Source organism: Haemorhous mexicanus, chromosome 22 (assembly GCF_027477595.1).
Source record: "Haemorhous mexicanus isolate bHaeMex1 chromosome 22, bHaeMex1.pri, whole genome shotgun sequence".
Classification (NCBI taxonomy): Eukaryota; Metazoa; Chordata; class Aves; order Passeriformes; family Fringillidae; genus Haemorhous; species Haemorhous mexicanus.
In genome coordinates this window covers 8,904,086-8,918,847 of record NC_082362.1, presented here as the reverse complement: position 1 = coordinate 8,918,847, position 14,762 = coordinate 8,904,086, and the positions used below count along the sequence as shown (strand labels likewise).

General features: G+C 48.8%; 1 protein-coding gene across 1 annotated transcript in view; it reads right to left on the bottom strand.

Annotated features, from left to right (window-relative positions):
• Window positions 1–12,264, bottom strand: part of YPEL2 (yippee like 2) — a 32,932-nt gene extending 20,668 nt beyond the window's left edge. Inside the window, exons 1-2 of the mRNA XM_059865609.1 lie at window positions 12,177–12,264; window positions 751–1,064 (exon numbers count right to left, since the gene is read on the bottom strand). Of these exons, the coding sequence (XP_059721592.1) occupies window positions 751–867 (117 nt within the window). The 5' untranslated portion in view covers window positions 868–1,064; window positions 12,177–12,264. The remainder of the gene's footprint in view (window positions 1–750; window positions 1,065–12,176) is intronic.
• Between the last annotated feature and the right edge of the window lie 2,498 nt (window positions 12,265–14,762).

Below are 14,762 nucleotides of genomic sequence, written 5' to 3'. Positions count from 1 at the left end.
CAAACCCTGGGGAGCCTCTTTGCAGTGCTCCACCACCCTGGGGGTGAAAACCTTTTCTGGTATCAGCTAAACCTGCCCTGACTCAGCTCCAGCCATTCCCTGGTCACCAGAGTGAAGAAGAGATCAGTACAGTGAGGATGGCAAAGACCCCAAGCAGTTAACACAAAACCAGCAGCTCACAAACAGCTCCTTTGGGCTGAGAGCCCATTCTCTAAGGAAAAAAAAGCAGCTGGATAAGGCCAAGCACTTCCACAGCCACTGATGTGCACTTAATAGTGTTTGCAGGGATCCCTGTGGCAGGGAGAAATGATGCATCTGACTCCATCTTATCAGAAGGCTAATTAATTACATTATTATTATACACTGTTATTCTATACTATACTACATTATATCACACTACATCTCAACTGAATCTGCCAAGCACTCAGCTCTGCACACACTGCACTGATCTCGTGACTGTCAGTGACAGTCCTGACACACACACACACACACCTGGCCCTGACAGGCCAAGGAAACAAAACTCCATCACTGTGGGTAAACAATCTCCACATTGCATTTATCTCCACATTGCATTCTACTTTGGCACAAACACAGGCACAGCAAAGGATAAGAACTGTTTTTCCTTTCTCTGAGGTTCAGAGGATGTGAAACCCAGAAATATTCTTGGGAAGAACTGTGCCTTGCTTTTCTCTGTGAAGAGAAAGGCGGTGACACAAGGTGAGGGAAGTGTCTGCTCCAGGGAGCACCTACCTTGGAGATGAGCTCATCGTGGTTGGCCAGGTGGGCCCTGCAGTGGATGCAGCTGTAGGTCCTGTGGCAGGAAGGCAGATATGCCTGGAAAGTCTTGGACCTTGTCATCTTCACCATTGGAGCCACGGAGCGCTGGCTGAAGTCGGGGGTGGCCCAGGAGGCGCTCCCGCAGGACGGGTCGCACGGGAAGCACCGGAACACGCAGGTAAAGGCCGTGGTTTGGCAGGGGAGGGGTGTGTGGGGCAGGCTCCACACGCTGGTGATGCTCCAGAGGAAGGGATTTGGGCACGGGAAGCAGGGGATTGCACAGAAACCTGCGGTGGAAAGCAGACACAACACTCAGCTCGCTGAGCTGTCGCAGCTCGCGGGGGGATTCAGGGCTGGATTTAGGAGCAGGAGACAGGAGCGATGCCCGGGGATTCCATCAGCAGCACAGATCTTTATTCACTTGCTGCCTGCCCTCACACCTCCCTGCTGCTGTTATCTGCACCCATTCTTCAGCACCTCGTGGCTCTGGAAATGCCTGCAGAGGAGGGAAGGTGATTCCCACCCAAACCCCCCCGGGGCACCACCCCAGCTCTGCCAGCCAGGGGGAAAGTGGGGAGCAGAGCCAGCCCCTGTCCCCTGGCTGACTCACTGCTGTGACACCCCATGGGAAACATGAGAGCTGGACCTGGGTTTTCTAAGGCCATGAGTCACCAAACCAGTTTTTCCCTCCATTCTGCCCTACTTTCCCCATGGGAAATGCAGGATTCCTTCATTACACTCTCCTTTAGAACTCCCTGCAAGCTCTGAAGGTAAAGCTACTCCATAAACTGCACTCCAGTATTTTATTTTTTTTATCTGAACATCTGACAGCAGCCAAAGCAAGGCACAGCCTCTGAAGACTACTCCTGATAGCAAGAGACAGTTAAAAACCCCATTCAGGATGGAAACACCATTTCACACTCCGACATCACCTGACAGCACCTGCAAGGCAGCTCAAGTCTGGGTCTCTTTTTGTTGGCAGAAATGCAGTTTTCAGATCCCACACCTATAAAAGTCTTACCAAGTGTTCCTTTTGAGGATGGAAAAGCACAAAGGAAGCAGCTCCCCTCCCTCCCAGATCCATGGCGTGCATGCACACTCTACAAATTAATCATGAACTCTGGCTGCTCCTCCCAGGAGGATTTTCCTTTCCTTAAAACATGTGATTCTGCTCAGTTTCTGAGCCTGCACTTTGTGGGTCAAACATGGAACAGCACCAACTTCACCCCCAAAATAAAGAAAACAAGGAATAACATCTCAGGCATCCAGGAAAACCCTGCCTCCAACACTTCCCCAAGCTTGCCATGGTTGATAAAGCAGATTCAAGGTATCCAGGGCATGGACACTGCCTGGTCCAGAGCTCTGTCCAGCCTGGCTGGGACACCTCCAGGGATGGGGCAGCCTGTGCCAGGCCTCCCCACCCTCCCAGGGAAGGATTTTTGGGTGATACCTACCCCAAAGCCCCTCTCTATCAGTGGGAAGCCATTCCCCTTGTCCTGTCACTCCCTGCTCCTGGAAATATTCCCTCTCCCTCTGCCTGGTACCAGAGGGACCATGACCACACACAGAGCTCAACAGGAGGCAGAATCCTGCAAAACAACAGGATAACGGGTTTTTTTTTCCTTTTTTTTTCTGAAATATTTTTCTTCTGCTCTCCAGGAGGCAGCTCCCTCACAGTCAAATGGGAAAAAAAATCATCTTGCTCATCAGGCAAACTGCTGATAAAGCACATCCATCATGATCCTAACAGTCAGCACTTCCACAGCAGTGCTCATTCCTAAAGCTTTTTGCAAATACCAACTAATCAGATTAACCTTCTCCAATTAAAGTTACAGCCACAGCTAAGCAGGACCCCTCCTGACACAGAGGGTTCATTTCCCAGCTTGTGAGGAGCTCACCCCTCTCCTGTCCACTCCACATGAGGTTTTGCCAGGGATTTACCTGGCCAGTTGCTAAGGACTGGGCTCTGTTTGCTCCACAGCTGCAGCTCTGGATTTCAGCAAGATCTGTCTTTTACACTCATCAGAGAAGGAAGATAAATCAGTCTTCACCTGTATCCTGCCCCAGTTCTTTGTGTGCACCAGAATTTTGTCAGAACTGAGTTCTGCATTAGTCAGCATTGTTTTCCCATCCAAGGTGAGAAGCACTCAAGGACTGCAGCCTAAATTAGCAACAGGGCAGAAACCAGATGTAAACCAAAGCAGAATCCTCATTTTCAGCTGCTGCAAAACCATCCCCAAATTCCAGGGCCCTGATGTGTTTTATCCCAGCCCTGAGGGATCCCAGAGCCTGGAAGGCTCCAAGTGCAGGGAAGCAGGAGGCCAAGTGTGCCCTGGATCCCTGGAGACAGATTCCCTTGGGCAGAGCTGGAGGAAAGCACAAGGAAGGACTGGCAATCACTTCAGCTGATTCCTGAATGAAAATCCAGATTGTGCCTAAACTCAGGCTTGATTTGTAATGAAATGGTGCAGCCCCTCTCACCTCCACTTCAGCATGGATCAGTAAAATAATCCATCAGCACTTTTACCACCTCCATCCTGCCAGGCCAAACCTTCCCTTCCCCATCAGCTGGAGAAGGTACCCCCAGAGCCCAGAGGAGAGACAAATAAACCCCAACCAGAACAATATCCCAGCAATCCTTTAATTTGTTGCTTGCTGACCCCTCTGTCCAGACCTGCTAAGCATCAATGCTCCAGAACAATGAATAAACCAGGAAATCCTACAGCTGCATTTATCTGACAGAGCAATGAACACACACAGGAATTATCTGCTGCACACAGCTTTCTGCAAAAGCAGTTCATGAGCATTCATTTATTTGACCTCATAACACATTGAACATCAGCAAAAAACATTTGACCTTTTAAAAGGAGACCAAAAAAATAAATATTCAGGCGAGATGGTATCAGAGGAACTGCAATTCCTGTTCTCAGGGCTGTGCTGAGAAGGCAGACTCCATCCCTCTGCTTCAGGCAGGGCAGAGAATAAAGATCTGTGAGCCAAGATCTTGGTGGGAAGCCTTGTTAAGAAAATGCCTCGAATAAAAACTTCAGATAAGCTCAGCTCTAATTTATCAAGACACCACTTTGACACAGTCTGACCACGTGTGCATTGTCTACCAAGAGCTCTGTCCTCATCAGGGTGGGAGAGGAGGTAAAACCCACAGGAAATGCATTCAGATATTCTACAAGCACAGCCAGCAGCTTATAAGGACCAATTTCTGTCTTAAATAGAATTTTGAAATGTATTCAGTGGCTCCCAGCAATGCAAAACCCAACCCAGTGGATTTTTCATGTCCTAATGACAACTACATTTAAATTAAGAGACAATTACCAGCTAACAGTGCATTTGTTCTGCTGCAGAACAAAGGCACAGGGTGAACTTGGGCTGTGCCTCTGGTTTTCAGAATGATGAGCTCATGTTCATCAGCATCACAGGCAGTGGGCAGCACTGGAGTCACTGCACTCAGTTGAAAAAAGAACAAAAGAAGGTTTGTTCACTTTATCATCATGCCCAGCACTGTCAGAGAGATGAGTATCTGTCACCACCAACATCATCCATGATTGTTCTTTTCTCATTCAAGAGAAATTTATCTCTGGGATGCACTCACTCAGTTCAATGGAAGAGGAATTCGTGCCTATTAATTAATGCCCACCAAGTCAGAAAGCTGGTTTAGACAAAAGGAAGGGATTCTACAGAAAAAAAAACCAACTTGCAACATCATTTATTGTGGGTTATCAGTGAGAAAATCAGCTGAATGTTTTGCTTGCCTGCACTGGGTGTGTTGGGCTGTCCTGCTTCACCCTGCTGAGCTCGGAGCACACATCAGCTTCCTGATGGAAAAACCACCACACACATTTTGCCATTTGGGCAACTCTTTGGTTCAGAATTCACCCTCCACCTGTGGGTGTCCAACACCCACTTCCCACACGAAGCTGTCAGCAATTCAGGAAACACAAAAAAAGGGGAGGAAGTCTGTGCCAAGCACTTGCCAGACAAGGCCACTGCGTGTACAAGTCCATATGCCAGGGAACAAAACCATCACACACAAACCTGATTTTGAATAAAATCCATTTGCAATGCAGCTCAGATGCAAATGTTCATTGTGGCAGGACAAACAACAGGTTTGTTTGGGCTGAGAGGTTTTTTTATGATTTATTCAATTTTAAGACAAACTTCAGCCTGTGAAATACTTATTAGAACATAGCAAATGCTACAGAAAGGTGCTTGCAGCAGCTCTGAAATAATCCAGGTATTTGGAAACCCAACCTTTCTCCTTTGGTGGGTTTCTTTCATTAATATTAAAGAATCTGAGATGTGCTGATTCCCAGTGCAAGGAGGGCACAAGAGGAATTGGGTTTGGAGAGTTTTCTGTGCCTGAGCTGGGTTGCTCCAGGCTCTGAGGAGGATTCTAAGAAAATTCTCAAGGTAAATACAGCCACTTGCCAGGGTTTTCTTGACAAAAACTGCCTTAATATTCCTTAATGCAGCTTGAAGGAAGGCTGGTCTCCATTGGAGCTGGGGTTTGATGCCCTGTTCTGCTTCCCTATGGAACAAGAGTTATCAGAGCCAGGTGTTGGACACTCAAGAGACACCTGGCACTGCTAAAGGAGCATTTTATACTCTGATGGTGACAAAATATCCTGGTTTGGGGCAGTTCTGGAGATCCACAGCTCTGGGAAAGATGAAGCAGATCATCTGAAGGTGGGAGGGTGGGATGTACCTTGTGGAAGGTCTGGGAGGAAGGATGAGCATCCTGAATTTAACCAGGGACCAGCACAAGGGGAAGCCAAGGAAGGAGCTGAAATAGCAGATGGGTGAGCACAATGTGCTTCACTCCTTCAGCATCAAGTTTCTGAAATGCACCAGTTTGAAACCCTGCCTAAGGTGACACTGCAAAGAGCTCAGCACTGATTCCTGAGTGTCCTTCTCTAACACCTCAGCTCACCCTCCAAACCCTGCAAGCAGGAAAAGAACATGAGGAACTGTGGAAAACAGCAGGAACCCTCTGCAATGACTTTTATCAGCTGCATGGACACAACTACAACACAAATAATAATATTTAACCCCTTTTCCTTCTCTGGGTGTATCCTAGCAAGTGAGATCTCTTCATCACCCTGAGGAAGCACTTCATGGTGTTGGGGAAAAGGGGATGGATGAAGGTGATGCTGATGGCAAACAGCATTCCAGACACCTGCCAGGAAACCACTAGAGGGCATCGGGAAGAGCTGCAGCAGGAGGCAATCCCAGCCTCTCCTGCCTGGCCACAGGGAATCCGGGACGGGCAGGATGCCAGCCCTGCTGCACCTGCCGTGCTCCACATTCCACAGCCAGCCCGGCAGGAAAAACCCCAGCACCAACCCCACCACCACTGCCAGGCTGGTTCTGTTAATCACCTCCTAAAGCCTGGGGTTTGGTGGCTTTTTTTCCTCTTTAAGATCATCGCTCTGTGTCTATCAGAATTCTTCTTGTCAAAAATAGATACAGCTCCCCACAGCAAACCCCCCCTGGGTGGCTCTGATGGACAGGCTTCCTCTAAAGGTCATCTGGACAGCACAGGGAAATGAGCTGAAACTTAAAAGGAACAAAGAGAAAATTTTAAAACTCACTTCAGGTTAGAATTTTGTTTAAGTCTGTGTAACTTTGTCACTGTAACCCAGTAAAAACCCATTAAACTTATCAATATTAAAAAGCATTTAAAAATCCTTATTTACATAGTTGATTTAGGTTCTGTCACTTTGGAGATTAAATAAAATTTAAAAGTTTCACTTATTTTAATAACCCACACCAGTGCATTTTCAGGTTCTGAAATGCAAGAAGCAAGTCCAAAAGGCTCCTGCATTCCCAGCAGGAATCCTTGTGTGAAATACAGCACTCAGCCAGCTGGAAAGGGAAAGAACAGGTTAAAATAACTCAGTGAAGATCATGCAGAGGTGCTTCTTTCTGGCTCCTGACTGCAGAGAGCAGAGAACAATGAGAATTTTCTGAGTTTCTTTAGAGCCTAAGGCTGGGCTTGGACCATTCAGTGTGAGAACTGCTCACTCATCTCTCCCCACAACCCAAAGCACCATCGGACAGCACTGGGAAGGCAGGGAAAGGGAACAATTCTGGATATTTTAATCAAAGCCTTCTCTTTACAATTTCATCTCAAAAAGGCAGGGCACAAGCTAGGACAGACATCACCTGGCTCAATGGTTTATTACAGAAGGTTTCTTTAAACCTTCCTTTATTTAAAGGTATTATTGAGAGATTATAATTTATTACTTTTTGCAGGCCTGCCTCTGAAACCACAGGATCAGGGACTGCAAGATTCAGCCTCTCCAAGGAATGACTGACACCTCTGGCTGAATTCTCTTCCCACTCTCCCCAGTTGCCTGGCAGCGATATCTTTGCAATGCAGAAGAGCCTGTGCTGCTGATAAGGAGCAGCAGGGTGAGATTACAGCTGTGAGCTGCCCACCTCCAGGTCCTTCCAGCCAAATCCAGGGCCCAAATCCAGCAGAGGCCACTCCAGAGGTACCAAGCACAGCAGGAGAAGTCTCCTGGAGAAGCAGCGATTCCGAACCAGGCGGCGCTTCCGTCTGCTCCCACCAGCAAATCCCACTCGTGCCACGAATAAAAGCTGCAGGCTGGGCTAATTTAACACACAAGTGACTCCATTTCCTCCTCTACATTTTGCAAAGCCCCAGCAGCCCCAGGAAGGGGTAAGAGTGCTGCAGCTGAATCAGCTGAGCTGCAGCTCCTCTGTTTCAGAGCCACCCTGGTGCTGGACAAAGCCACGCTCAAGGTGAAGGTCACACTTGGAGCCCCAGACAAGGACTCTGCCAGATTCACACAGACACAGAGTTGTACAAAATGAAACAAGACCCTTGCCTTGCTATTCCAGCACCAACCTGAACTAAAGGCAGAGAGGAAAAGCTCTTCCCATCCAACTGATCGTTTACTGACAAAATGGAAACGCTTTTCATCATCCCCCACTTCTCAGCTTGATTTGCTTTAATTGCAAAACAGTCTGGCTGTCCAAATAAAGCTCCTATCACTGCATTTTCTGTGGTGTTCCTCAGATCACTTTATTATCTCCCTCTCTGGCACACGTAGGTATGACCAGGATTCAATTACCTGGGTCTGCAGGATGGATCATCCATTTCTCCCTGATAAAGCCAGGGAACACAGTGAGAACATTTATCTACAGCAAGGATCACTCCAGTATCCTCAAAGACATTAAAGAAAGGTCTGCTAGAGCTGCCTGTCATGACTCACTACTACAAGCTCTCCTTGCCAAATTCCCAAGTTTTCACCTGCCCACAAACCCCACCTGCTCAAAGAGTTCTTCCCAGGAACATCTTTAACCCAGCCTTGCTCTGCCCAGCAGCTCATCTGTCACAAGACAGGCAGCAACTTTATTTTCTGCCCTGCTTCATCTGATTCTGTTCTGAGTAAAGCTGAGGACAAAATGGTGAATTCTGACCCACCTCTGCCAGAAACACTTTTAATGCAACAGTTCCTGCATTAACAAGGGACAAGCTCTGTGGCACTTCAGCCACAACCCTCCTCACTCCCCTTTAGTGTGTCAGGGGGCAAAGTCAGGTGAGCATTTAGAGCCTGGATCTTCACATGACATATATACTTTATAACTGAATCTAGTTTAAGAAGGTCAAGTCAGCTGTTACCTTGCCAGGTTTTGTCATTAGTTCCTCCTGGATATCCTCTCAGCCTGCCAAGGCAGGTGAACTGACTCACCTCACGCAGTTCTGTGACAGAACTGACGCATGTTTGGGCTGGGAGTTCCTGGGACTCTCGTGAAAATTTCTTATTTCCCCACAGTTAATAATTAACCCCATCTTTCATTTTTGTTTGTGATGCTGGGCAGGCTGTTTTTAGTAACATCTTGCTCCAGCCATATTTCATCAGTGAAACCTCTGAGGTTTTTTCTGGAGCTCCACAGCTGGGCCGTGCAATGCCCAGGTCACACCACACTACCTTTTGTCCTCCTGGTGCCAGTGTGAAACAGGAGAAGTGACATCACCCTGCCTTCCCCTTCAGCACATCAAAAACTCCTCTGAAGGGCAAATTCAAAGCATCCTCAGCTTTGGGAATTTTAGTAGCCTTTGCTCGACTGCAGGAGTTTTATTTTGTAGAAGTCACGACAGCAGTGGAAAAAAAAAAAAGGAGACTAAAAGTAATATATTTTTGTGAGTCAGCAAAACATCTCACATTTTAACATTCTCCACCTGAGCAGGTGCAAAAAACCAATCTCTAGATGGACCTGTTGGTGAGGAGACCGGAAGGCAGCTCCACCAGGCTGCATTCCCATAACTTCCAGTGACTCAGAGCCTGGCACTATCATTTGTTAAAGCAAGAGTGAAGCAGGGATAATAGCTATTTACTAAAAACAGAGGAGCGTGATTAGCTTTAATTAGCATTGTCAAGTGACTTGAGATTGTCAGGTACAAGATGTGGGAGAACTAAGTCTCATTAATTATGTTATTTCCTGCAGCCTTAAGTGGCTTGGCCAGTCCAGTGACGCTTCCGGAGACGGAGCTGCTCCCGACGGCCAGCACATCCCACATCAGAGGGTGGAAAAGCTCCCAGGCAGGCTGGAAGATGTGGCTGTCCAGTAAAAGGTTGCAGAGGAGGAGAAGAATCAGGAACACTCAGTTTATGTGCTGCAGGACAGCCACAGAGCCTGACAAATGGGGACAAAAGGCAAAATGACATGGCAGAAAGCAGACTGGGAGATAACAGACTGCCAAAATCCAGGGAGATGAGGACCAGGGACCAGTGGGGGCTACAGGGAACAGGATTCAGGTCCAGGGCACAGCACTCCCAGAAAGCTGTCTTTTTATTCTCCCCAAAAAGACAAACTCTAAGAAATCCACATTCTCAACCAGCATCACACAGCCAACAGACACTGATTTACCAGCTGAAGATCTGTACTAAAGAAATGAAAAATTTTGGGCTCAGAAAAGTCCCTCTCTTCCATGGACTAGAAGGAAAAGGAAACCTGTGCTCAGCCATTAGTTACTGTGATTGGATCTGAAAGGCAAGACCTGCAAACAAACAGGCACAGAAAAGAGGGAACATCCTGAAGGACCAACTCACAGGTCTCTATCAAGGAGTGGAAAAAGACAGCTGTGTATCCTGGTTTCCAAGCAGCAAACACACTCTGCTGCATCTTGGACATCCTGATCAGCTTCAGAACAGCCCAGGGAACTGACCTGTCAATTTCCTCATTCCTGACTGCACTCTGTGATCCCTGTGCTCCAGCACTCCACAGCTGACCTCTAATGAAGACTCTGCTTAAGCTCTAGCAAACAAAGCTCTGCCAGTTAGTGACCAAAGCCCAATGAAAGCCTGACTTTATTGGTGTCTCCTCTTCCACAAACAGAGGCAAAGGCAAGGCTGTGATGCAAGAACAAGAAATAAATGGTTTTTTACTCCTCCGCAATCCCTGCAATGCTTTTGTAGTACCATAGCAGATGAAGGAGGTCCCAACTTTCTGAACTGCCAGCCAGGACCTACACCAGAGTGACCAGTTCCTTAATTAAATTCTCTCTCAGCAACAGGTTTCAATCCATGAGTCAAGGAGCCTTTGAGGGAATGTGGATTTACAGGTAGGGATGCTGTGTTCTTCAACACAACCCTGACTCAACTGCACACACCAAGCAGCAAGGAAAGGAAATAATTTATTCATAATCTATGGATCCAGAGGACACGAGGGAGCTCAAGGACTGTTTTGCCAGTTATTCCAATCCTGGCACTGGGAAAGAGACACCTGCAAAGAAAGCTAAAATAATAAATAAATAAGAGAAGCACTTGACATCTCCACCAGATGAAAACAATGTCTCTGCCCTCCCTACAGCATTCCCAACCTCAGCTCCAAAGCCCAGCCCTCACTTTTACACAGCCTTTCAGCAGGAAACAAGAATCAGGGATCCAGGGAGAAAAGGAGAACATCCCAATTCCCTGCTCCAGCACTGCTCTTACACAGCAAACAATGTTTACAAGGAACCAGAGGCGTGGATCCAACACGATGAGATCTTGAACAAAATCAGTGGGAGTGCTCTGCGAGGATGAAGTCACAAAACACATCCTTTCCAGGCAGAATCCTCTCACGGATTACAAGGCAAGCTCCCTCAGTATCTGCTTGTTTACAACCCTCTCACTCAGCACAGGTCTCCCTGCACTGCCCAGCTTTAAGGAACTCTAAACGCATTAGGAAAAAATCCTTATCTGGAGCAGGGAGCAGGCGCTGCGGGAGGCAGGGCAGGGAGGCAGGTGCCGTGCCCTGTCCCGCCCTTGCCCAGCTGCATGCGAGGAACACTGCTCTGACAGGCCTTGCTCTGGCTGTTTTCTAAGACAGAAAAAGGTGAGGACAGAGCCACTCCAGTAAATTGTGGGCTAAGGCTGCAAGGATTCCAGTTCTTTTCTTCCCACCCCGTTCAAATCACATTTTAAACAGGAGCATTTCAAATCAGCTGGACTTCAAAAACCAGCATTAAAACCTGAAGCTATGAACCCAGAGCTACATCTGTCACCTCGAACTTCTTTGGCTTTTCTGCATCAAACCGAGGAGTCTCTATGGAGATGCAGAACCCCGTTACCATTTCACCCTCAGCCCTGGCCCTCGGCGGAGCTCTGCAGAAGAGGAAGCTGCTACACCCTTATCGGGGGAGACAGCAACAACACAGAGCAGCTGAGCAGCAACACAGAGCAGCTGAGCTACCCCGGGAGGGCATCCCCAGGCTGCCCCGCAACCCCTGTGCTCCCCCGGGCACGATGGCAGCACAGGCACAGCCGGGCACGGCCGGGGCTCCAGGGACTCGCAGCACCGCTGGCAAACGGAGCCGCCGGCCCGGAGCCCCGGGGGAAGATGCGGCGGCTCCGCGGGGTCACCGCCCGAGCCCCCGCACGCCCCGTGCCACCCGCGGGCTCAGGGCTTGCGGTGCGGTCACCGCCACAGCCGGATGGGTGGCGAGGCAGGACCACCTCTGCTCCTCCTCGTCCTCCTCTTCCTCCCCCGGCGTTTCCTCGCTGCTCCCCGGCCCGGGGGCACCGAACCCCTCCCGGCCGGACCTGTTGCCCCTCGCCTCCATCCCCCGGCCCGGCCGCGCACACAAAGGCCGCCGCTCGCCCAGCCCGGCTCTCCCACCGCCAGCACCGGGGGCTCCCCCATCACCTCCAAAGGCCCTGATGGAGCCCCCCGGGGATGCTCCGCGGGATCCGCGCGGCCGCGGGCCGGGTGGAGGGGGGGGACACGGGGACACACGGACACAGACGCGGCTGTGGCGCAGCTGCGCGCAGCCACCCAGCCCCGGCCCCGCCGCGCGCGGGCCGGGACTGTTCTCCTCGGCGGCCGCTCGCCCCTCACGCCCTCACGCTCTCCGTGCCGCCCTCACTCACCGCGGCCGCACCGAGCGCGTCCCGGCGCGGACCGAGCGCGGCGGCCGCCGACGCGCACACAGCCCGCAGCGCCTCCCCCGCCCGCCGCCTGCTCCCTCCCCTTATACCCTACCGGCGCTGAGCGACACCGCCACCAACCAATCAGAGCCCGCCGGCACATAGCAACACGCCGCCGATTAGCTGCTGCCGGCCGCAGCCCATTTTTGCCGAGCCATTCAGGGCGCGGCGCTCCCGCCCCTCCCGCGCGCACCGGCTGGACCGCACGCAGCGGCTGCGGCTGGCGCAGCCAATGGGGGCGCGGCTTGCGGGGCCGCAGCCAATGGGAGCGCGGCTCGCGGGGCCGCAGCCAATGGGAGCGCGGCTCGCGCGGCTGCACAACAAACACGGCGCGGGCTCTTAAAGGGGCCGCGCCCGCCCGCGGGGATGCGCGCAGGATGCGCGGCCCCGGGGGTCCCGGGTCTCGCGGTCACTGGCCCATGGTTGTGCGGTATTTCCGTCTTTCCCCGCGCAGGTAATTAGCGCGCGTTAATGATGGCGGCAATTAGCGGTGTCAGGTGCGCGGGGGTGCGCTGGGGCTGGGGGAGCAGCGGCAGAGCAGAGACACAAAATGCACGAATTTAACCCTGAAGTCCACCAGTACTAACCCCAAAATTCACCAATCTTAACCCCAAAAATCATCATTGTTAACCCCAAAATCCACCAGTACTAAGCCCAACATTCATTAATATTAATCCCCAAATCCACCAACATCAACACACAAAATTCACCATTAACCCCCAAATCCACCAGTGCCAACCCCAACATTCCCACTACTAACCCCCCAAATCCACCAGTACTAATCTCAAAATCCACTGATATTAGCCCCAAACCCACCAGTACTAACCCCAAAATTAATTAATATTAACCCCCAAAATTCACCAGTGTTAACCCCCAAATCCACCAATACCAACCCAGCTTCTCCACCACCCCTCAGGGCTAACTGCAGAAATGAGGATATTCCATATTTCTCCTGGAAATCTCCATCCATGAATTTTTCCAGCAGAGACCTTGGCAGATGTGTACCCCAGGATCCAGCTGCTGGTGTGCTCACACACCCAGCAAACCCCAATTAAACCCATCCCCTCAAAGATCTGTAATTAACACAGCAGCAGCTCAGGTCAGTTGAAGCTTCTCCCTGGTTTTATTCCCCAATAACAATAATTCAGTGTATAAAGTACAGGTTTAATAATCCCAGAAGGGTTTGGGGTGGAGGGGACCTTAAAGTCCATCCCATTCCACTCCTGACAGGGGCAGGGACTCTTCCCACTATAGTCTAGACATTTCCCATATTAAAAATATTTAATTAATATCTTCTATCTGTCCATTTCTCACATCCATGATTAAAGTTCTGCATCTTCAGAGCTAAAATATATTTGTTTTATGAGATTATTCTTGTTCTAACTCTCTCCTGCTTAATGAAATTCTTAATGATATTTTATTGCAGAATTCCTTAATTGGAAATAAGGGCCATATTCTGGTTCAAATGTTAAATACATGGAATAATAAAGCAAAATTTCCATTAATTGTGATATTTTTTGTGGGTAAAATAACATCCTAGCTCGTGCTATAAATTATTTTCCTTCCACACAAGCCAAGCCCACCCCTGTGATCACATCACTGAACCAGCTGGGTGAGGAATCCCACAACCAGATTTTCAACTGCATATAACATTTTTTTTTCACCCCCTGTACACTCCTGGCACAATTTAAACACACAAAGATTCAAGCACCAATCAAATACACCCAATAAAGAGGAAAATTGCTATTTTTTTTTAAATTTAATTGTGTTATCTTTAGACAGCTGCAAGGGGAGCCTGCTTTGAAGGCTCACTTTAAATTACTTCTTTTCTCAGATAACCTCCTGCCTTCCCCAGCCTGCAGCAAAGAGCAAACCCCAGGTTTTCAGCCCCTCTCCCTAGTGCTAAAAACTCTGTATTTAACAGATCTAGACGAGGTTATCAGCAGGAAGTGGTGACAGAATTTACTTGAACTTTAAATCACCCAGAAACCACAAGAAACCATCAGCAAAACAAATTGACATCATCAAAGAAGGGAATTTTTTTTCTCACCCTACATGTGCAGCAGAATTTTTCAGTGCATTATTATTATTATTATTTACAAGGTGAACATCAATATTGTTTATATGCAAAGGTTTCTCTTGTTTATTGGTTTAGGGTGATGAGAAATTGGAATTATATTGCTTTAATTCAGCATCACTGTGGAGATCTGAGGGCTCACCCAGCTTTGAGGTTGTAGGAAAATATCACCATAAAAAAGCCAAAATTTCTTATGTTCTAAACCCCATGATTTCCAAAAATTGGAAGGGTTTTAGGAATACCAGTGTTTCACTCACTTTTGTAAAATATAACACTGGTTGATTTAAATACTACTTATTAAAGCTTTAAATCCCATTTTCACATTTGATTCTGGGTTAGTTTGGTTGCAAACTTTGCAATCTAAGCAGCACCATGAAAACTCTGCTGGGTTGAGCTTTAGGGAAACCCATTAAAAAAGAAAAATCTGAATTTTGTCTCTACAATAATTACAA